Here is a 14,801-nt window from a genome sequence, read left to right as displayed (position 1 = left end):
AATGAAATGGATGGATTCCTTGAAAGACACAAACTACTAAAGTTTACTGAAGAAGAAACAGATAACCTGAATAGGCCTGCATACATTAAGAAATGAAATATATTGTTAAAAACCTACCCACAAAGAAAATTCCAGGCTCATATCGCTTCACTGGTGAATTCTGCTAAACACCTTAGGAATAAATAAAACCAGTTCTACACAAACTTTTCCAGAAAACTGAAGGAGAAAATACTTCCCAGCTCATTCCATGAGGCCAGCATTATCCTAATACCAAAACCAGATAAAGACATAAAAAGTAATGAAAACTACAGACCAATATCCCTCCTAAATATAGATGCAAAAAATTCTAAACAAAATTTTGGTAAATTAAATCCAACAATATGTAAAAAGGTAACACATCAGAACCAAGTGGGGTCTCTCCCACTTTTGTTTTAACATTTAAAAATCAATCTGTGGGACCTCCCCGTGTCACAGTGGTTAAGAATCCGTCTGCCAATGCAGGGGACATGGGTTCGATCCCTGGCCAGGAAGATACCACATGCCGCGGAGCAACTAAGCCCATGTGCCACAACTACTGAGACTGCACTCTAGAGCCTGCGAGCCACAACTACTGACCCCCATGCCACAACTACTGAAGCCCATGCGCCTAGAGACCGTGCTCTGCAACAAGAGAAGCCACCACAATGAGAAGCCTGCGCACTGCAATGAAGAGTAGACCCAGCTTGCCGCAACTAGAAAAAGCCCACACGCAGCAATGAAGACCCAATGCAGTCAAAGTAAGTAATAAATAAATAAATAAAATTTAAAAAATAAAAAAAACAAACTGTGTAATTCACAATATTAATAAACTAAAAAAGAAAAACCGTATGATCATCTCAATAAATACAGAAAAAGCATTTGACAATATTCAATAATCATTTCTGATTTTTAAAAAATTCTCAGCAAACTAGGAGTAGAAGCAAATATTCCCAACGTGATTCAAAGCATTTATCTGGTAGAGAATTTATATCCAGAATAAAAGACATCCATATTGGAAAGGAAGAAATACAAAAGTCTTAACATGATTACATGTTTACATGATTCTCTATTAGAGAAAATTGAATGGAATCTACAAAAAAGCTACCAAACGTATGAGTTTAGCAAGATTGCTCGATACACGATTAATATGCAAAAATCATTTCTATCTCTCTAACCTATCAATATACAATCAGAAGCTGAAATTTTAAAAACTATACAATTAACTCTTACAATGCAACAATTTTTTAAAAACCCAATTTTAAAATGGGCAAAAAATCTGAATAGACATTTTTCCAGAGAAGACATAGAAATGGCCAAAAAGCACATGAAAAGATGCTCAACATCATTAGCTATTGAGAAAATGCAAATCAAAAACACAATGAGATACCACTTCACACCCACTAGCATGGCCATAATAAGAAAGACAGATAATCACAAGTGTTGGCAAGGACATGGAGAAATTGGAAGACTAATAGAGTGCTAGTGGGCAAATTGTGCAGCCACTTTGGAAAAGAGTTTGGCAGTTAAATATAAAATATTAAGCACAGAGTTACCATATGATTCAGAAATGCCATTCGTAGGTATATACCCAAGACAAATAAAAACATGTTCACACAAAAACTTGTACACAACTGCTTACAGGCACACCATTAACAATAGTGAAAATAAACTGAAACAACCCAAATATCCATCAGCTGATGAATGGATAAACAAAATGTGGTATATCCCATACAATGAAATACTATTCAGCAATAAAAAGAAATGAAGGACTGATAAATGCTACATGTATGACCTTGAATACTTTAGGCTGAGTGAAAGAAGTCAGACCCCAAAGACCATGTATTGTATGATTTCATTGATATGAAACACACAGAATAAGGAAATATAGAAACAAAGTAGCTTAGTTGTTGCCTAGGGCTGGGAAGGATGGGAGAGTGGGGGGTGACGAATAAGGGGACCATGGGCAACAAAAGTGTTCTAAAATTGATTATGGTGATGGTCTCTAAATATAATTGTAAGCTTTAAATGGGTGAATTGTATGTTGAGTGAACTCTATCTCAGTGAAGCTCTTAAAGAAACAAGCAAGCGAAGTTGGTGTGGTCTCCAAGGGGTAGGATTCCCAGGAATTTGTTGAGTCCTACATGAACCTACACGAAGCCATGGACGAGACCCAGTTGATGTTTCCTCCCCTTTCAACCTCTCCATCCCTCCTGTTCCCTCCATTACAAGTCTCAGAAGCCTAGATATTAGTTAGTAACTCACCACCTGAGCCCTCAGGAAGGTAGGTGGCAGCTTCAGATCATCCTCAGCACAGAGCCTCCAAGGAACTTGCTGGCAGGCCCTCACAGAGCAGGAGCCACTTCAGTTGAGCCACAAAGCAGGATTCTCAGAGGCTGGGCAAGGCAATTGCACACCTCTTCTTTCCCACAGGTCAGTGGTCTGGAGGGTGAGCCGTGCTGGCTGCCAAGCCAAGATTACAGGGAAGGACGCCTGTGTCCACCCCCCCAAATACAGTGGAGCATGTCTGCCCCAGCCTGACCCATGGCTGTCTGGGAGAGGGTGGGAGTGGGGCATCACGGGATGGAGGCGGGGGTGGGGTGTTGCCTCCAACATGCTGGGACCAGAGAGGGGAGCCCATGGTGCCTGCAAGAGTTGCAAAGGTGGCACACGAGAGGGGTGGCATTCTAACAACTTCTTGAAGCTGGAGCAGGCTGCCCCACCTACCTGCATGGCTGCCCAGAATCCTTCCCAGGCAAAAGCCTTGCCTCTTCGGTAAGCAAAGAAGAAATCGAGAAATGCCAGGCCATCTGGGAGCCAATGGGAAAGCACCTGCGCAGGTACTCCTTCCGAATTCTAGGTGCTGTTTTACACAGCAGGGTTCCAGCCACCTCCTCCTTCCAGGAGCTCAGAGGGAGCAGGGATGGCTACCCTGAGGTGCTGGGACACTTGGCCCAGGGCAGGATCAGGCCCTCCACCCCCAAACCAACACCAGGGTCTTCCTGGACTCTGGTGAAGTAGCCCTGCTGTCACCAGGACACAGGCAGCCCCAGAGTTGCTGGCACCGGTGGCAGGGGACTGGCTCTGAAATGCCAAACACAGGCATTAGGAACACTGGAAGGAACTGGGAACTGGGGGACATTTTGCACAGAGAGAACAAGTTTTTTTTTTTACATCTTTACTGGAGTATAATTGCTTTACAATGGTGTGTTAGTTTCTGCTTTATTTTTTTTATTTTTATTTTTTACATCTTTATTGGAGTATAATTGCTTTACAATGGTGTACTAGTTTCTGCTTTATAACAAAGTGAATCAGTTATACATATACAAATATCCCCATCTCTTCCCTCTTGCGTCTCCCTCCCTCCCACCCTCCCTATCCCACCCCTCTAGGTGGTCACAAAGCACCGAGCTGATCTCCCTGTGCTATGCGGCTGCTTCCCACTAGCTATCTATTTTACGTTTGGTAGTGTATATATGTCCATGCCTCTCTCTCACTTTGTCCCAGCTTACCGTTCCCCCTCCCCATATCCTTAAGTCCATTCTCTAGCAGGTCTGTGTCTTTATTCCTTTCTTACCCCTAGGTTCTTCATGACATTTTTTTTTCTTAAATTCCATATATATGTGTTAGCATACAGTATTTGTCTTTCTCTTTCTGACTTACTTCACGCTGTATGACAGACTCTAGGTCCATCCACCTCATTACAAATAGCTCAATTTCGTCTCTTTTTATGGCTGAGTAATATTCCATTGTATATATGTGCCACATCTTCTTCATCCATTCATCCAATGATGGACACTTAGGTTGTTTCCATCTCCTGGCTATTGTAAATAGAGCTGCAATGAACATTTTGGTACATGACTCTTTGAATTATGGTTTTCTCAGGGTATATGCCCAGTAGTGGGGATTGCTGGGTCATATGGTAGTGTTATTTGTAGTTTTTTAAGGAACCTCCATACTGTTCTCCATAGCGGCTGTACCAATTCACATACCCACCAGCAGTGCAAGAGTGTTCCCTTTTCTCCACCCTCTCCAGCATTTATTGTTTCTAGATTTTTTGATGATGGCCATTCTGACTGGTATGAGATGATATCTCATTGTGGTTTTGATTTGCATTTCTCTAATGATTAATGATGTTGAGCATTCTTTCATGTGTTTGTTGGCAGTCTGTATATCTTCTTTGGAGAAATGTCTATTTAGGTCTTCTGCCCATTTTTGGATTGGGTTGTTTTTTTGATATTGAGCTGCATGAGCTGCTTGTATATTTTGGAGATCAATCCTTTGTCAGTTGTTTCATTTGCAAATATTTTCTCCCATTCTGAGGGCTGTCTTTTGGTCTTGTTTATGGTTTCCTTTGCTGTGCAAAAGCTTTGAAGTTTCATTAGGTCCCATTTGTTTATTTTTGTTTATTTCCATTTCTCTAGGAGGTGGGTCAAAAAGGATCTTGCTGTGATTTATGTCATAGAGTGTTCTGCCTATGTTTTCCTCTAAGAGTTTGATAGTTTCTGGCCTTACATTTAGGTCTTTAATCCATTTTGAGCTTATTTTTGTGTATGGTGTTAGGGAGTGATCTAATCTCATACTTTTACATGTACCTGTCCAGTTTTCCCAGCACCACTTATTGAAGAGGCTGTCCTTTCTCCACTGTACATTCCTGCCTCCTTTATCAAAGATAAGGTGTCCATATGTGCGTGGGTTTATCTCTGGGCTTTCTATCCTGTTCCATTGATCTATATTTCTGTTTGAGAGAACAATTTCTGATCAACCCTTTCCAATGATTTGTAGCTTGTACTCAACCATTCACAGGAGATTGTTTCAAGGACTTTATTTTAAATTGATATAGAGTCTACTCAGTGACAAAATTCATTTATTGCATTCTTTCCATTTAATAGCTGGGATTCAAAGTGTTAAAGATTTGATTTACCCAAGTGAAAAAAAGACGAAAGAATCATTTGTAAGCGCCATTTCTGAAGAATATGCCTAATGTTTCAAAGTTACTGTTTTGTGCCTTTAGGTTACAGTACTAACATCCTACTCCAAGTAAAGTGTAAGACACAGGTCTAACTAACCACCACATGAAACTCGGGCAACAACCATCCTGAAACAGCTGTAACACGCGCATCGGCCTCCAGGCCTCGCGTGCTCACGCTCACGGAGGACTTGAGTTAGGACATTCTACCTTTCCAGAAACACAGTGGCTCTGAATGCCTCAACCACTCCTTGTGGTAGAGGGGTTAAAGGATCCTTTTCTGAAGCTGGCTTCTCCATGGATGAGGAGAATGGCTTAAGGACATTCTGAAATTTAGAAACAAAATCAAACAAAACCCTTTTGTCAAAAAGTCTCTGTCCTCTGCAAAGCTGGTGAATGTGTGGATGCCAGTATTTTTAGAGAGAGATGTTTTGAGGGCAGGAGGTAACTGACCAAGTGAGGATGCTTTCTAAGGTTTTTTTTTTTTTTCCCTAGAAAGGCAGAAAAGAATAAAAATCAGTTAAACATAATATTTAGAATGTAACATCTTCACTTGGGCAATTATGAATATGAAATCACCATGGCAACAAAAGTACCATCTTCTGATGACTGCACTGGGAAAGTCAACAAACCCACACTAATTCCTGTTCCGCTTATTTCTTGGCTCGAGCTCAGCACTTTCAGCGGACCTCATGCGACGATTCTGTCTGGGACTTATTTCTGTGTCTTGAAGATCATATCTGAAAATGGAAGAAACAAAATGGCAGCTTAGAAAATGATGATCGCTATTATTCCACAGCAGTTTCTAGTTTACAAGCCCCTTCCCATGTGTTTTTATGTGAGCCTCCAAATAGCCTTCTACTCCACTGACAAGTCTGCTATGATAATTATTATGACTTTTATTATTTCCACTGCACAACTGAGAAAACAGGTGACTTAGCAAAGATCACAGATCATAAGTGACAGAGTTAGGAACTGAACTCCTTTCTTCTGAATCAGAATCGAGCTGCTTTACGCTTCTGCTCCAGAGGCAGAAAGCTGCAGAAAATGTGCTTCCATCCTAACAACAAGGTGAAGCCAGAGAGATGAACAAAATCATAACTTATCATGATCCTGTCAGACAGCTGAGGTTGTAAGGGAACCAAGGAAACAAAATCCCCTCCCAAGAGAGATGAGCCACACGCATCCTTTCACTTCGGGCAGAGCACTGGGGAAAGGGGTGGCTGCCACACAAGCAGGTGGGAAGACGAAAGTTGACGTTTTCTGGATTTTGCAGCACAGCCTGGTGCTGCGGGCCCCCGACACCGGAGCCTCGGCAGCGCTCCTTGAGACACTGACAGAGGGCAGGACACTGAAGAGAGCCCACATGGGGCACAGGGGTAAAGCAGGGGATGGGGAGTGGCAGGGGTCAGGCTCTGCCTGATTTCCCAGGTTTGTCAGTGGAGTAGAAGGCTATTTGGAGGATTAAATGAAAACGCATGGGAAGGCACTTATAAACTAGAAAATGATGTAGAGAATAATAAGAGATGATTTAAAGTATATGGGAGGGGCTTCCCTGGTGGCGCAGTGGTTAAGAATCTGCCTGCCAATGCAGGGGACACAGGTGTGAGCCCTGGTCTGGGAAGATCCCACATGCCATGGAGCAACTAAGCCCATGTGCCACAACTACTGACCCTGCACTCTAAAGCCCACGAGCCTCAAGTACTGAGCCTGTGTGCCACAACTACTGAAGCCTGCACGCCTAGAGCCCGTGCCCCACAAGAAGAGAAGCCACTGCAATGAGAAGCACCGCAACGAAGAGTAGCCCCCGCTCACCGCAACCAGAGAAAGCCTGTGCGCAGGAACAAAGACCCAATGCAGCCAAAGATAAATAAATAAATAAATATTAAAATAAATAAAGTATATGGGAAGATGTACATAGGTTAAATGCAAATATTACACCATTTTATATATGGGACTTGAGTATCTATGGATTTTGGTAACTGCAGCAGTGCGGGGCAGGGTCCTGGAACCAACCCTCATGGATTCTGAGGGATAACTGTAATCTCAATATTGAGTCTTCCTTACACCTGCTCAAATCTGTTGTTGAGCCTCTTAGTGAAATTTTCATTTCAGCTATTTTGTTTTTCAACTCCAGAATTTCTATTTTTAAAAAATAATTTCTGGGCTTCCCTGGTGGCGCAGTGGTTGAGAGTCCGCCGGCTGTTGCAGGGGACATGGGTTCGTGTCCCGGTCCGGGAGGATCCCACATGCCGCGGGGCGGCTGGGCCCATGAGCCATGGCTGCTGAGCCTGCACGTCCGGAGCCTGTGCTCCGCAACAGGAGAGGCCACAGCAGTGAGAGGCCCGCGTACCACAAAATAAATAAATAATTTCTATTTCTTTATTGGTATCCTCTATTTGGTGAGACACTGTTCTCATACATCCCTTTAGTCCTTTGATCAGAGTCAAAACAGCTGATTTCATTGGTTGCTTCTCCCCCGCCCCGGTGTGTATAGGCCACAGTTTCTTGTTTCTTTGTTTATGTCTAATATTTTGTTGAAAACTGGACATTTTTACTAATATACTGTGGCAACTATGGGAATTAGATTTTCCTCCTTCCTCAGCGTCTGTTCATGTTGGTGTCTGCTGCTGTTTGTTAAGTGACTTTCTGAGCTCCTGTAAATATACATTCTTTGCTGTGTGAGACCACTGACGTGTATGCTACATGAGCTTAGTGGTCAGCTAATGATTAGACAGAACTTTCCCTAATCGCCTGGAACCAATATAACACAGAAGCCCTTGTCACAATCAGTGTTTGCCAAGGGACTCTGTGTGTTGGGGCATGCATTCAGCACTTGGGGGACAACTCCACCTTAGCCTCTCCTTTCAGCTTGCATGGAGCCTCATAGTCAGCTCAAGGTGAGAGATTAGGACCCTCTCAGGTCTCTCCTGCACACACACAGAGCCCTAAGCATGCGTGTGACCTTCCAGAGCCACAGGAATACATCAGAGCTGGTCAAAGCCCCTATGGAAATCTTATTTTCCAGGCTTTCCTTTAAGCTTTTTGCTTAACATATTGTTTGCCCCAACTGTTATCTACCTCACATGGCTATGAAGTTAATCAATTGTCTCTAATTGTTTTAAACAAACACCTCAGGGGAAAAAGAGGCTTTTCGCACTGGGTGAGCTCCAAGTCAGGTAGACAGTCTTGCAAGTGGGAGTCCTCCAGGAAACCACCAGACAGATCAAATAATAATTCTCTGGGAATGAGGCTGTGAAGGCGCTCCAACTCCGTTCTGCCCTTTCTGCGGGTTGCCAGGCTGCTGGTCCTCATCACGACAGCACACTACTGGCTCCCAAGGCCACTGCCGGGCTAGAGAGAGGGGGATGGGAACAGGGGAAGTCAAATCACCACAAAGCTCACTGTTCTAACTAAAATTCAGATATTTTTCTTGAAGAAATGCTCCTTGGATTGTTGCTGTCTTTGGTTAATTTTCAGTTTTGAAAAAGTTGATTCTGCCAAGTTTTGTCAATTTTGTCATTGCTTTTACGCAGAGAATTTCCAGACGTCCTTATTTCACAACTCTCCTGAATGTTTTCTCCTTTATCTTTTTAATTTTTTTCCCCCAGCTTTTAACTCATGGTCTTAATATCTCTAAACTTTCACAAGTCAAATTTCTCATCTTTTTTTCCCTAAATAAATAAATTTATTTATTTACTTATTTTTGGCTGCGTTGGGTCTTCGTTGCTGCGCACGGGCTTTCTCTAGTTGCAGCGAGCAGGGGCTACTCTTCGTTTCGGTACGCAGGCTTCTCATTGCGGTGGCTCCTCTTTGTGGCAGAGCACGGGCTCTAGGCGCGTGGGCTCAGTAGTTGTGGCTCGCGGGCTTAGTTGCTCCGCGGCATGTGGGATCTTCCCGGACCAGGGCTTGAACCCGTGTCCCCTGCATCGGCAAGCGGATTCTTAACCACTGCACCACCAGGGAAGTCCCAAATTTCTCATCTTAATATTTTATTGCCATTTATTTATTTGGCTTCTGGGTTTTTTTTTTTTAATGGGATGTTCCCCCTTATATTTAACTTCTATAAAATTACTGTTTCTTTGCTCTCTTACCTTGTTTTTAATTTCCTTCTAAAATTTTAAGTAATGTGTTTCTCCCATATTTCCCCTCTTTGATTTGCCTTCACAATAGCTGGCAACAAACATGGCTATAGTGTTAGTGGAAGAAGCAGCCTCTACCATAAGCATGGGCTTGAAGCAGAGTCCCTAGCAAGCAAGGATCTCAAGGTTCTCCCAGAGTAATTCTCTAAAATACCTCATCCTCAAAGATGCAGGAATCCTAATAGGATAAACCACCTCAAGATTTTTTTCCAAGCATGTAACACACTTATTTACTAGAATGATGACACTTAATAACATGGCCCAAACACAACAGGCTTTTAAATTCTTAGCCTCTGGAAGGTATAATCAATGGATTTTTGAGCAAACTTTGCCAACTGAATGCTGTTAGCCAATTGGGGATACTCCTGTGGCGGACCATGGTGAGAGGCATCAGGAAGCCCTGAATCTACTGAACACAGAAGCCATACCTGGGAGATGTGGCCATCTATGACCAGCCGGCTTCCAGTATACACTATTACCAGGATGATTTACCTGGGCAGAATAAGGGCCATTTAAAGAGGGAAGAGGTTTCTGATTCTTCTTCTTTTGTTTTTGGTTTTTTTTTTTTTTTGGAAACACTAGATTGGTTGTTTCCCTGCTGTAAGTACTTTCAATTTTTTAAGCACTGTATGGGGCAAAGGGCCCGTCCAGAATACTAGTGCATAAGCTTGAAGAAGGACCAAAAACGGACAAGTATTACACGGAAGGCAAGTTACAGGCCAGTTTCTCAACATAACAACAAAACATCTTAAACAAAATATTAAGAAACCAAGTCTAGCAACATACAAAAGAGTTAATACACCATCAACAAATTAGGTTTATTTCAAGAATGCAATCTTGATTTAACATGCAAAAGATCAATGTCATTCACCACATTAAAAAAATAAAGGAGAAAAATCACATACTCTTCTCAATATATTCAATATAAAACATAAAACACTTGAAAATATTCATCATCCATTTATGTTAAAAACTAGGAATATAAGGTAAAAATATTGAATGCTTTCCCACTAAGATTGGGAATAAGAAGAGGATACCCTTATTACCACTTCTAGTTAACATCTAAATAGCAGTCCTAAACTGTTCAATTAAGCATTAACAAAGACTTTAGAAAAGGTATTATATTGAGATGACATGGTTATAGATGTCGAAAAAAACCACAACCAATTATTAAGTAAATTTATCAAAACTCGTGAATACAGGGTTAATGTAAAAATTTAATTTGCTTCATATATTAGCAACAAGCAATTAGAAAATAGTAAACAAACAACAAAAGAATATTATTTTTAATAACATATTTATCAGAGGAATGCAAATTTAAATCACAATGAGACGCCACTAGACCCTATGAAGGAGAATGACTAAAATGAAAAAACTAAGAATGCCCATCACTGATGAGGAAATGGAACTTCTGGACCGCCCACTGTGAATGGGAGTTTAAACTGGCGTGAGCACTTTGGAAAAATGGCTGGGAGAAGCTACTGGATACATGCACATCCTAACACCCAGCTATACCACTCCGCAGTATATACTCAAAAGAAACAAAAGCACATGCACCAAAGGACATTTAACAGTTATGTTCCTGACATCCTTATTCATGACAGCCAAAAACTCGAAGAAATATATCTAGCAAAAGTAGTATGGGTAAATAAATGGTGACTTATTCATACAGTGGAATATCACAGAGCAGAGGTTCTCAAACTTTGGCCTACAGCAGGATCACCTGAGGGCTTCTTAAAACACAGGTTGATGGTCCCCATCCCCAGAGTTTCTCATTCAGAAGGTCTGGTGTGGGGCTCAAGAATTTCCCTTTCTAATATATTCCCAGGTGATACAAATGCTGCTGGTCAGGAAACCACACTTTGAAAGCCACCGCTCTAGATAAAGCAGTGAAAAATAACAAACTACCGTGATATGCAACCATGGAAAATTCTCACACCTGTAACGTTGTCTCCAAGAGCGCACACTATACGATTCCATTTATAAGCAATTTAAAACCAGGCAAAATTAACCCATGGTGATGGAAGCCAGAGCTGTGCTTACCTCTGGGAGGAGGCATGAGAAGGCTCTTAGAATGCCAGGAATGTTCCACATCCACATCTGGGTGGTGACCTTGGTGGCCCCCCATGATCCACACCTCCTGCCTTTCTGCAATCCCCTTCCCTAGCGTCTGGGGCTGGCCTTGTGACTTACTTTAACCAACAGGATGTGGCCAAAGTGATACAGCACAAGTTTCAGGACTAAGTCTTAAGAAGGCTAAGAGATTTTTGTATTTGCACCTCTTGGGAACTGTATCAGTCTGGGTCCAATCAGGACCATGATAACTTGAACAGAAAAGTTTAGTATAAAGAATTACTAACTGTAACAGAGGACTGGAGTAACGAGGGGTTGGCTAGTAAGAAGGAAAGAGAATCCTGAAGAATATATTATAGAAAGAGTAGAAATAAGGAACAGCTGCTTCTCAGGGTTGAGATGCAGCACCCCAGGAAGAGCCCTCTCCCCAGACAGATCCAGACAGCTGCATGGAGAGGGCATGGCTGTGGCTAACTGAGTCAGAGCAATGAGCTGCTGGCCAGGGTACACTGTAGGACCAGGCACTGGGGAAGGCCAGCAACCAAGAGGCAAAATCTCTTCTTCCTGCAATGTCTCTCCAGTGCCCTCTACTGATAAAACTTAACATCAGGAGAGCCGGCAAAGGAAAACTATTTAAAGGGCCCAATTCAGTTTTCACAGAGCAGGCAAAAAGGATGAATTTGGAGCTGAGGCAGTAAACTGATAACTGGCACAGGGGCCCTGAGCCTCCATATACAAAATCCCAGCTATCCTGCTGGAAAGACCACATGGAGAGACCATGCGGAGAAACCACATGGAGAAGAACAGGCTCCCAGACTACATGGAAAGACAGAGAAGTCCAGACACCTCAGCGGAACATCACCTCCAGCCGCCCTGCCAGTTGGCTACATGCCACATAAATAACCACCAGCAGCCTGAGGCCAGCCCAGACTGAAGAATCATAAGCAAATGAAGTGGCTGTGGCTTAAGCTCCTAAATTTCCGGGTGATTTGTTACATGGCAATTAAAAACTAAACAGAAACTTTCTGTTCAATTTGTTTTGGTTATCTACTGCTACATTCTCATGAAATAGCACAATCCCTTATTTGGTCATGATTCTAGATCTGGGCAGGGCTCAGAACAGACAGCTTAACTGGGTCTGGAGGATCCACTGTGAGGAAGGCTCACTAGCAGGGTGGCAAGCTGGAGCTGGCTGTTGACTGGGAGCTCGGCTGGAGGGAGGGCTGGACCTCCGTTCTCCTCCAGCTGTCCTCTCTCCATGCCTGGGGTGGGCTTCTCACAGCAGAGGGGCTGGGTCCAAGAAGCATCATCCTAAAAGTGAGTGTCTGGAAAGGACAAGCCCCACTGTGCAAACGCTTACCAAACTTCTTCTCACATCACATGGCCGAACCCAGAATCAACGTGGGCCTCAGGAGTGTGGATACTGGAGGTGCGTGATTCACCGGGGCCACCAAAGTAACCCTAACCTCAGGGGTATTCAGTTGTAAAAATTCATCAAGCTGTACACTTAAGATGTGCATACATTAGTAATAGCTATTAATAAGTAACAGTTAATAAAGTTCACTCCTCCAAAGAAAGACAGTCAAATTATTAATAGTCCTCCCTTAGAAAACACGATGCGCTCATTAGCACACTGCAAATGACTTCTCATGGGGTTAGGATGAAATGCAGATTATCAACAGAGAAAATGATTCTTCCTTTTCTGATTTTATAACACTAGAAAAAGCTATTTCCTAAAAAAAGATTTTTAAGGCACTAAGAGATAAAGGATTAAAAAAGATTTGTAAGTGGCAATCTCATCCATTCACAGGTTCTTGAAGCCACGTAAGCCGTGTCACTAACAGCTAGAATCCACCAGGGAGTGTGATCAGATCCAATGAACACTGACTGACATATTCAATCCCTCATACGCCTACTGAGTGCCCACCATGGGTCCCCCCAGGCACCGTGCGGGGCGTGGGGTATAATGAACATCTGCTCTAGGAAGCGCGTCGGGTGGTAAGCGCCCACTGCTGCGGGAGCAGGGGAGCAGCCAGGGGCTGCTGGGAAGGAAGGAACGACAACTCCCGTCCGAAGAAAGGGGAAAAGGCAACTCAGGCGGAAGCAACAGCAGGTACAAGGCAGCATGACTTTGAAGCCAATGTGAGTAGTTCAGCCAGGCTGCAACAAGGCGGGGCGGGGAGGGGAGGAAGGACGGTCCAGGGGCCAGCAGGTAGGCTGGGGCCATGGATGGAAGAGCCTTGGATGCTGGTGAGTCCCTGCAGGACTTTACCACAGAGAGAACACAGCGTATTTTAGGTCTCACGGGCAGAATTAAGCGTACTGACTAGAGGCAGAGAGGCAGCTGGATGGCTGTGGTAGGAAGCCAGAGAGAAGAGCGAAGGGCCTGCGCAGGCCGTGGCACAGAGGGGCCAACAGAGGCAGTTCAGGGGTCGTCCACAGCCCCGCTACTCAACGCGGGGCCCCAGAAGCAGCGTCAGCAACACCGGGGAGCGTGCTGAAATGTAAACTCCTGAGCCCCACCCCAAATCTCCTGAATCCTGATCTCAGGATTGAGTGGAGCCCAATAATCCGTGTTTTAACAAGTCCTCCAAGTGATCTTGATGTAAATTTAAGTCTGAGGACCACTTATCTATAGGACCTCGCAATCGCTGCAGGTGAGAGGTAAGGGACAATGAGAAGTTGAAGATGATTCTTAGGTTTCTGGCTGGAACAGTGGGCCAGACGGTGATACCACCATTCACTGAGGGAGGGGACAATGGAAGAGGCGCAGGTCAGGAGAGAAGGGACTCAGACCCTCCGAGGAGACATTCCCCACATTTTATGGATAAGGAAGATGAAATCTGGAAACATGAAATGATTGACCTGGACCATTTTTCTTCCTATTTTCATTCTGTTCAACGTAAATATATCCTGTAGCTCAAAATGGTAAGATGAACCAATATTCACAGATATAAGAACCCAAGACCAGGCTGCAGAAAACAGCGTTTTGTATTGGGTTTTGTTTGGGTTTTTTTTGCTGCTTATGAAAATACTGCTTTATATGGGGGCACTGTGTTGCTAATAGAACCTCTCAATCACTTATGGAATTAGGAGAACGTGTTGGGGCTGAAATAGTATGTTCTAGGACTAATATCTCAAATATGCCACTTGTGGTACCACAAAATGCCTGTAAGCTTAAGATGGGTATTTGTAGAACTATCACATTTTGTTGAAAAGTAAAGCTGTGCAGCCTTTTCCTGATTCTGCTTCTAAAGCTACACTGTGGCATAAGCTGGTTTAAACTGCTCTACACTTGGCTGAAACCAGGAAGCCTGAATTCTTACCCCAGCAGGCCACTAACTAGCTAGGTTAGGCCACTAACTTCATCAACTTACCTCTCTGGAGCTCAGCCTCCTTCTCTATAAAATGAAGGGACTGGACTAGATGAGCACTTACATCCTTCCAGCTTTAACATTTATTATCTGTGAGGATCAAGCGATGGGATTTGTTTTCTAAGTGATTTCTTATAATAATGACTTTAAGAGGTCATCATTGCCAAGAATGGGCTTGGACTCAGGAATTTTGGGCTACAGCTTGTCATAGCCATTAACGTCAGGGTT

General features: G+C 43.3%; 1 protein-coding gene across 6 annotated transcripts in view; it reads right to left on the bottom strand.

The window, feature by feature from the left end:
• Positions 1-4,865: 4,865 nt before the first annotated feature.
• Positions 4,866-14,801, bottom strand: part of RAD18 (RAD18 E3 ubiquitin protein ligase) — a 116,591-nt gene continuing 106,655 nt past the window's right edge. For all 6 annotated transcript variants that reach the window (XM_049716081.1, XM_004274791.3, XM_033437226.2 and 3 more), the window contains one exon: positions 4,866-5,724. In XM_049716081.1, coding sequence (XP_049572038.1) covers positions 5,622-5,724 — 103 coding nt within the window. In that variant the 3' untranslated portion in view covers positions 4,866-5,621. The remainder of the gene's footprint in view (positions 5,725-14,801) is intronic.

The sequence above is a fragment of the Orcinus orca genome, chromosome 10, assembly GCF_937001465.1.
Source record: "Orcinus orca chromosome 10, mOrcOrc1.1, whole genome shotgun sequence".
In the NCBI taxonomy this organism is placed as follows: domain Eukaryota; kingdom Metazoa; phylum Chordata; class Mammalia; order Artiodactyla; family Delphinidae; genus Orcinus; species Orcinus orca.
Note: the sequence above shows the minus strand (reverse complement) of the source record. Positions and strands in the feature narration are given on the sequence as shown.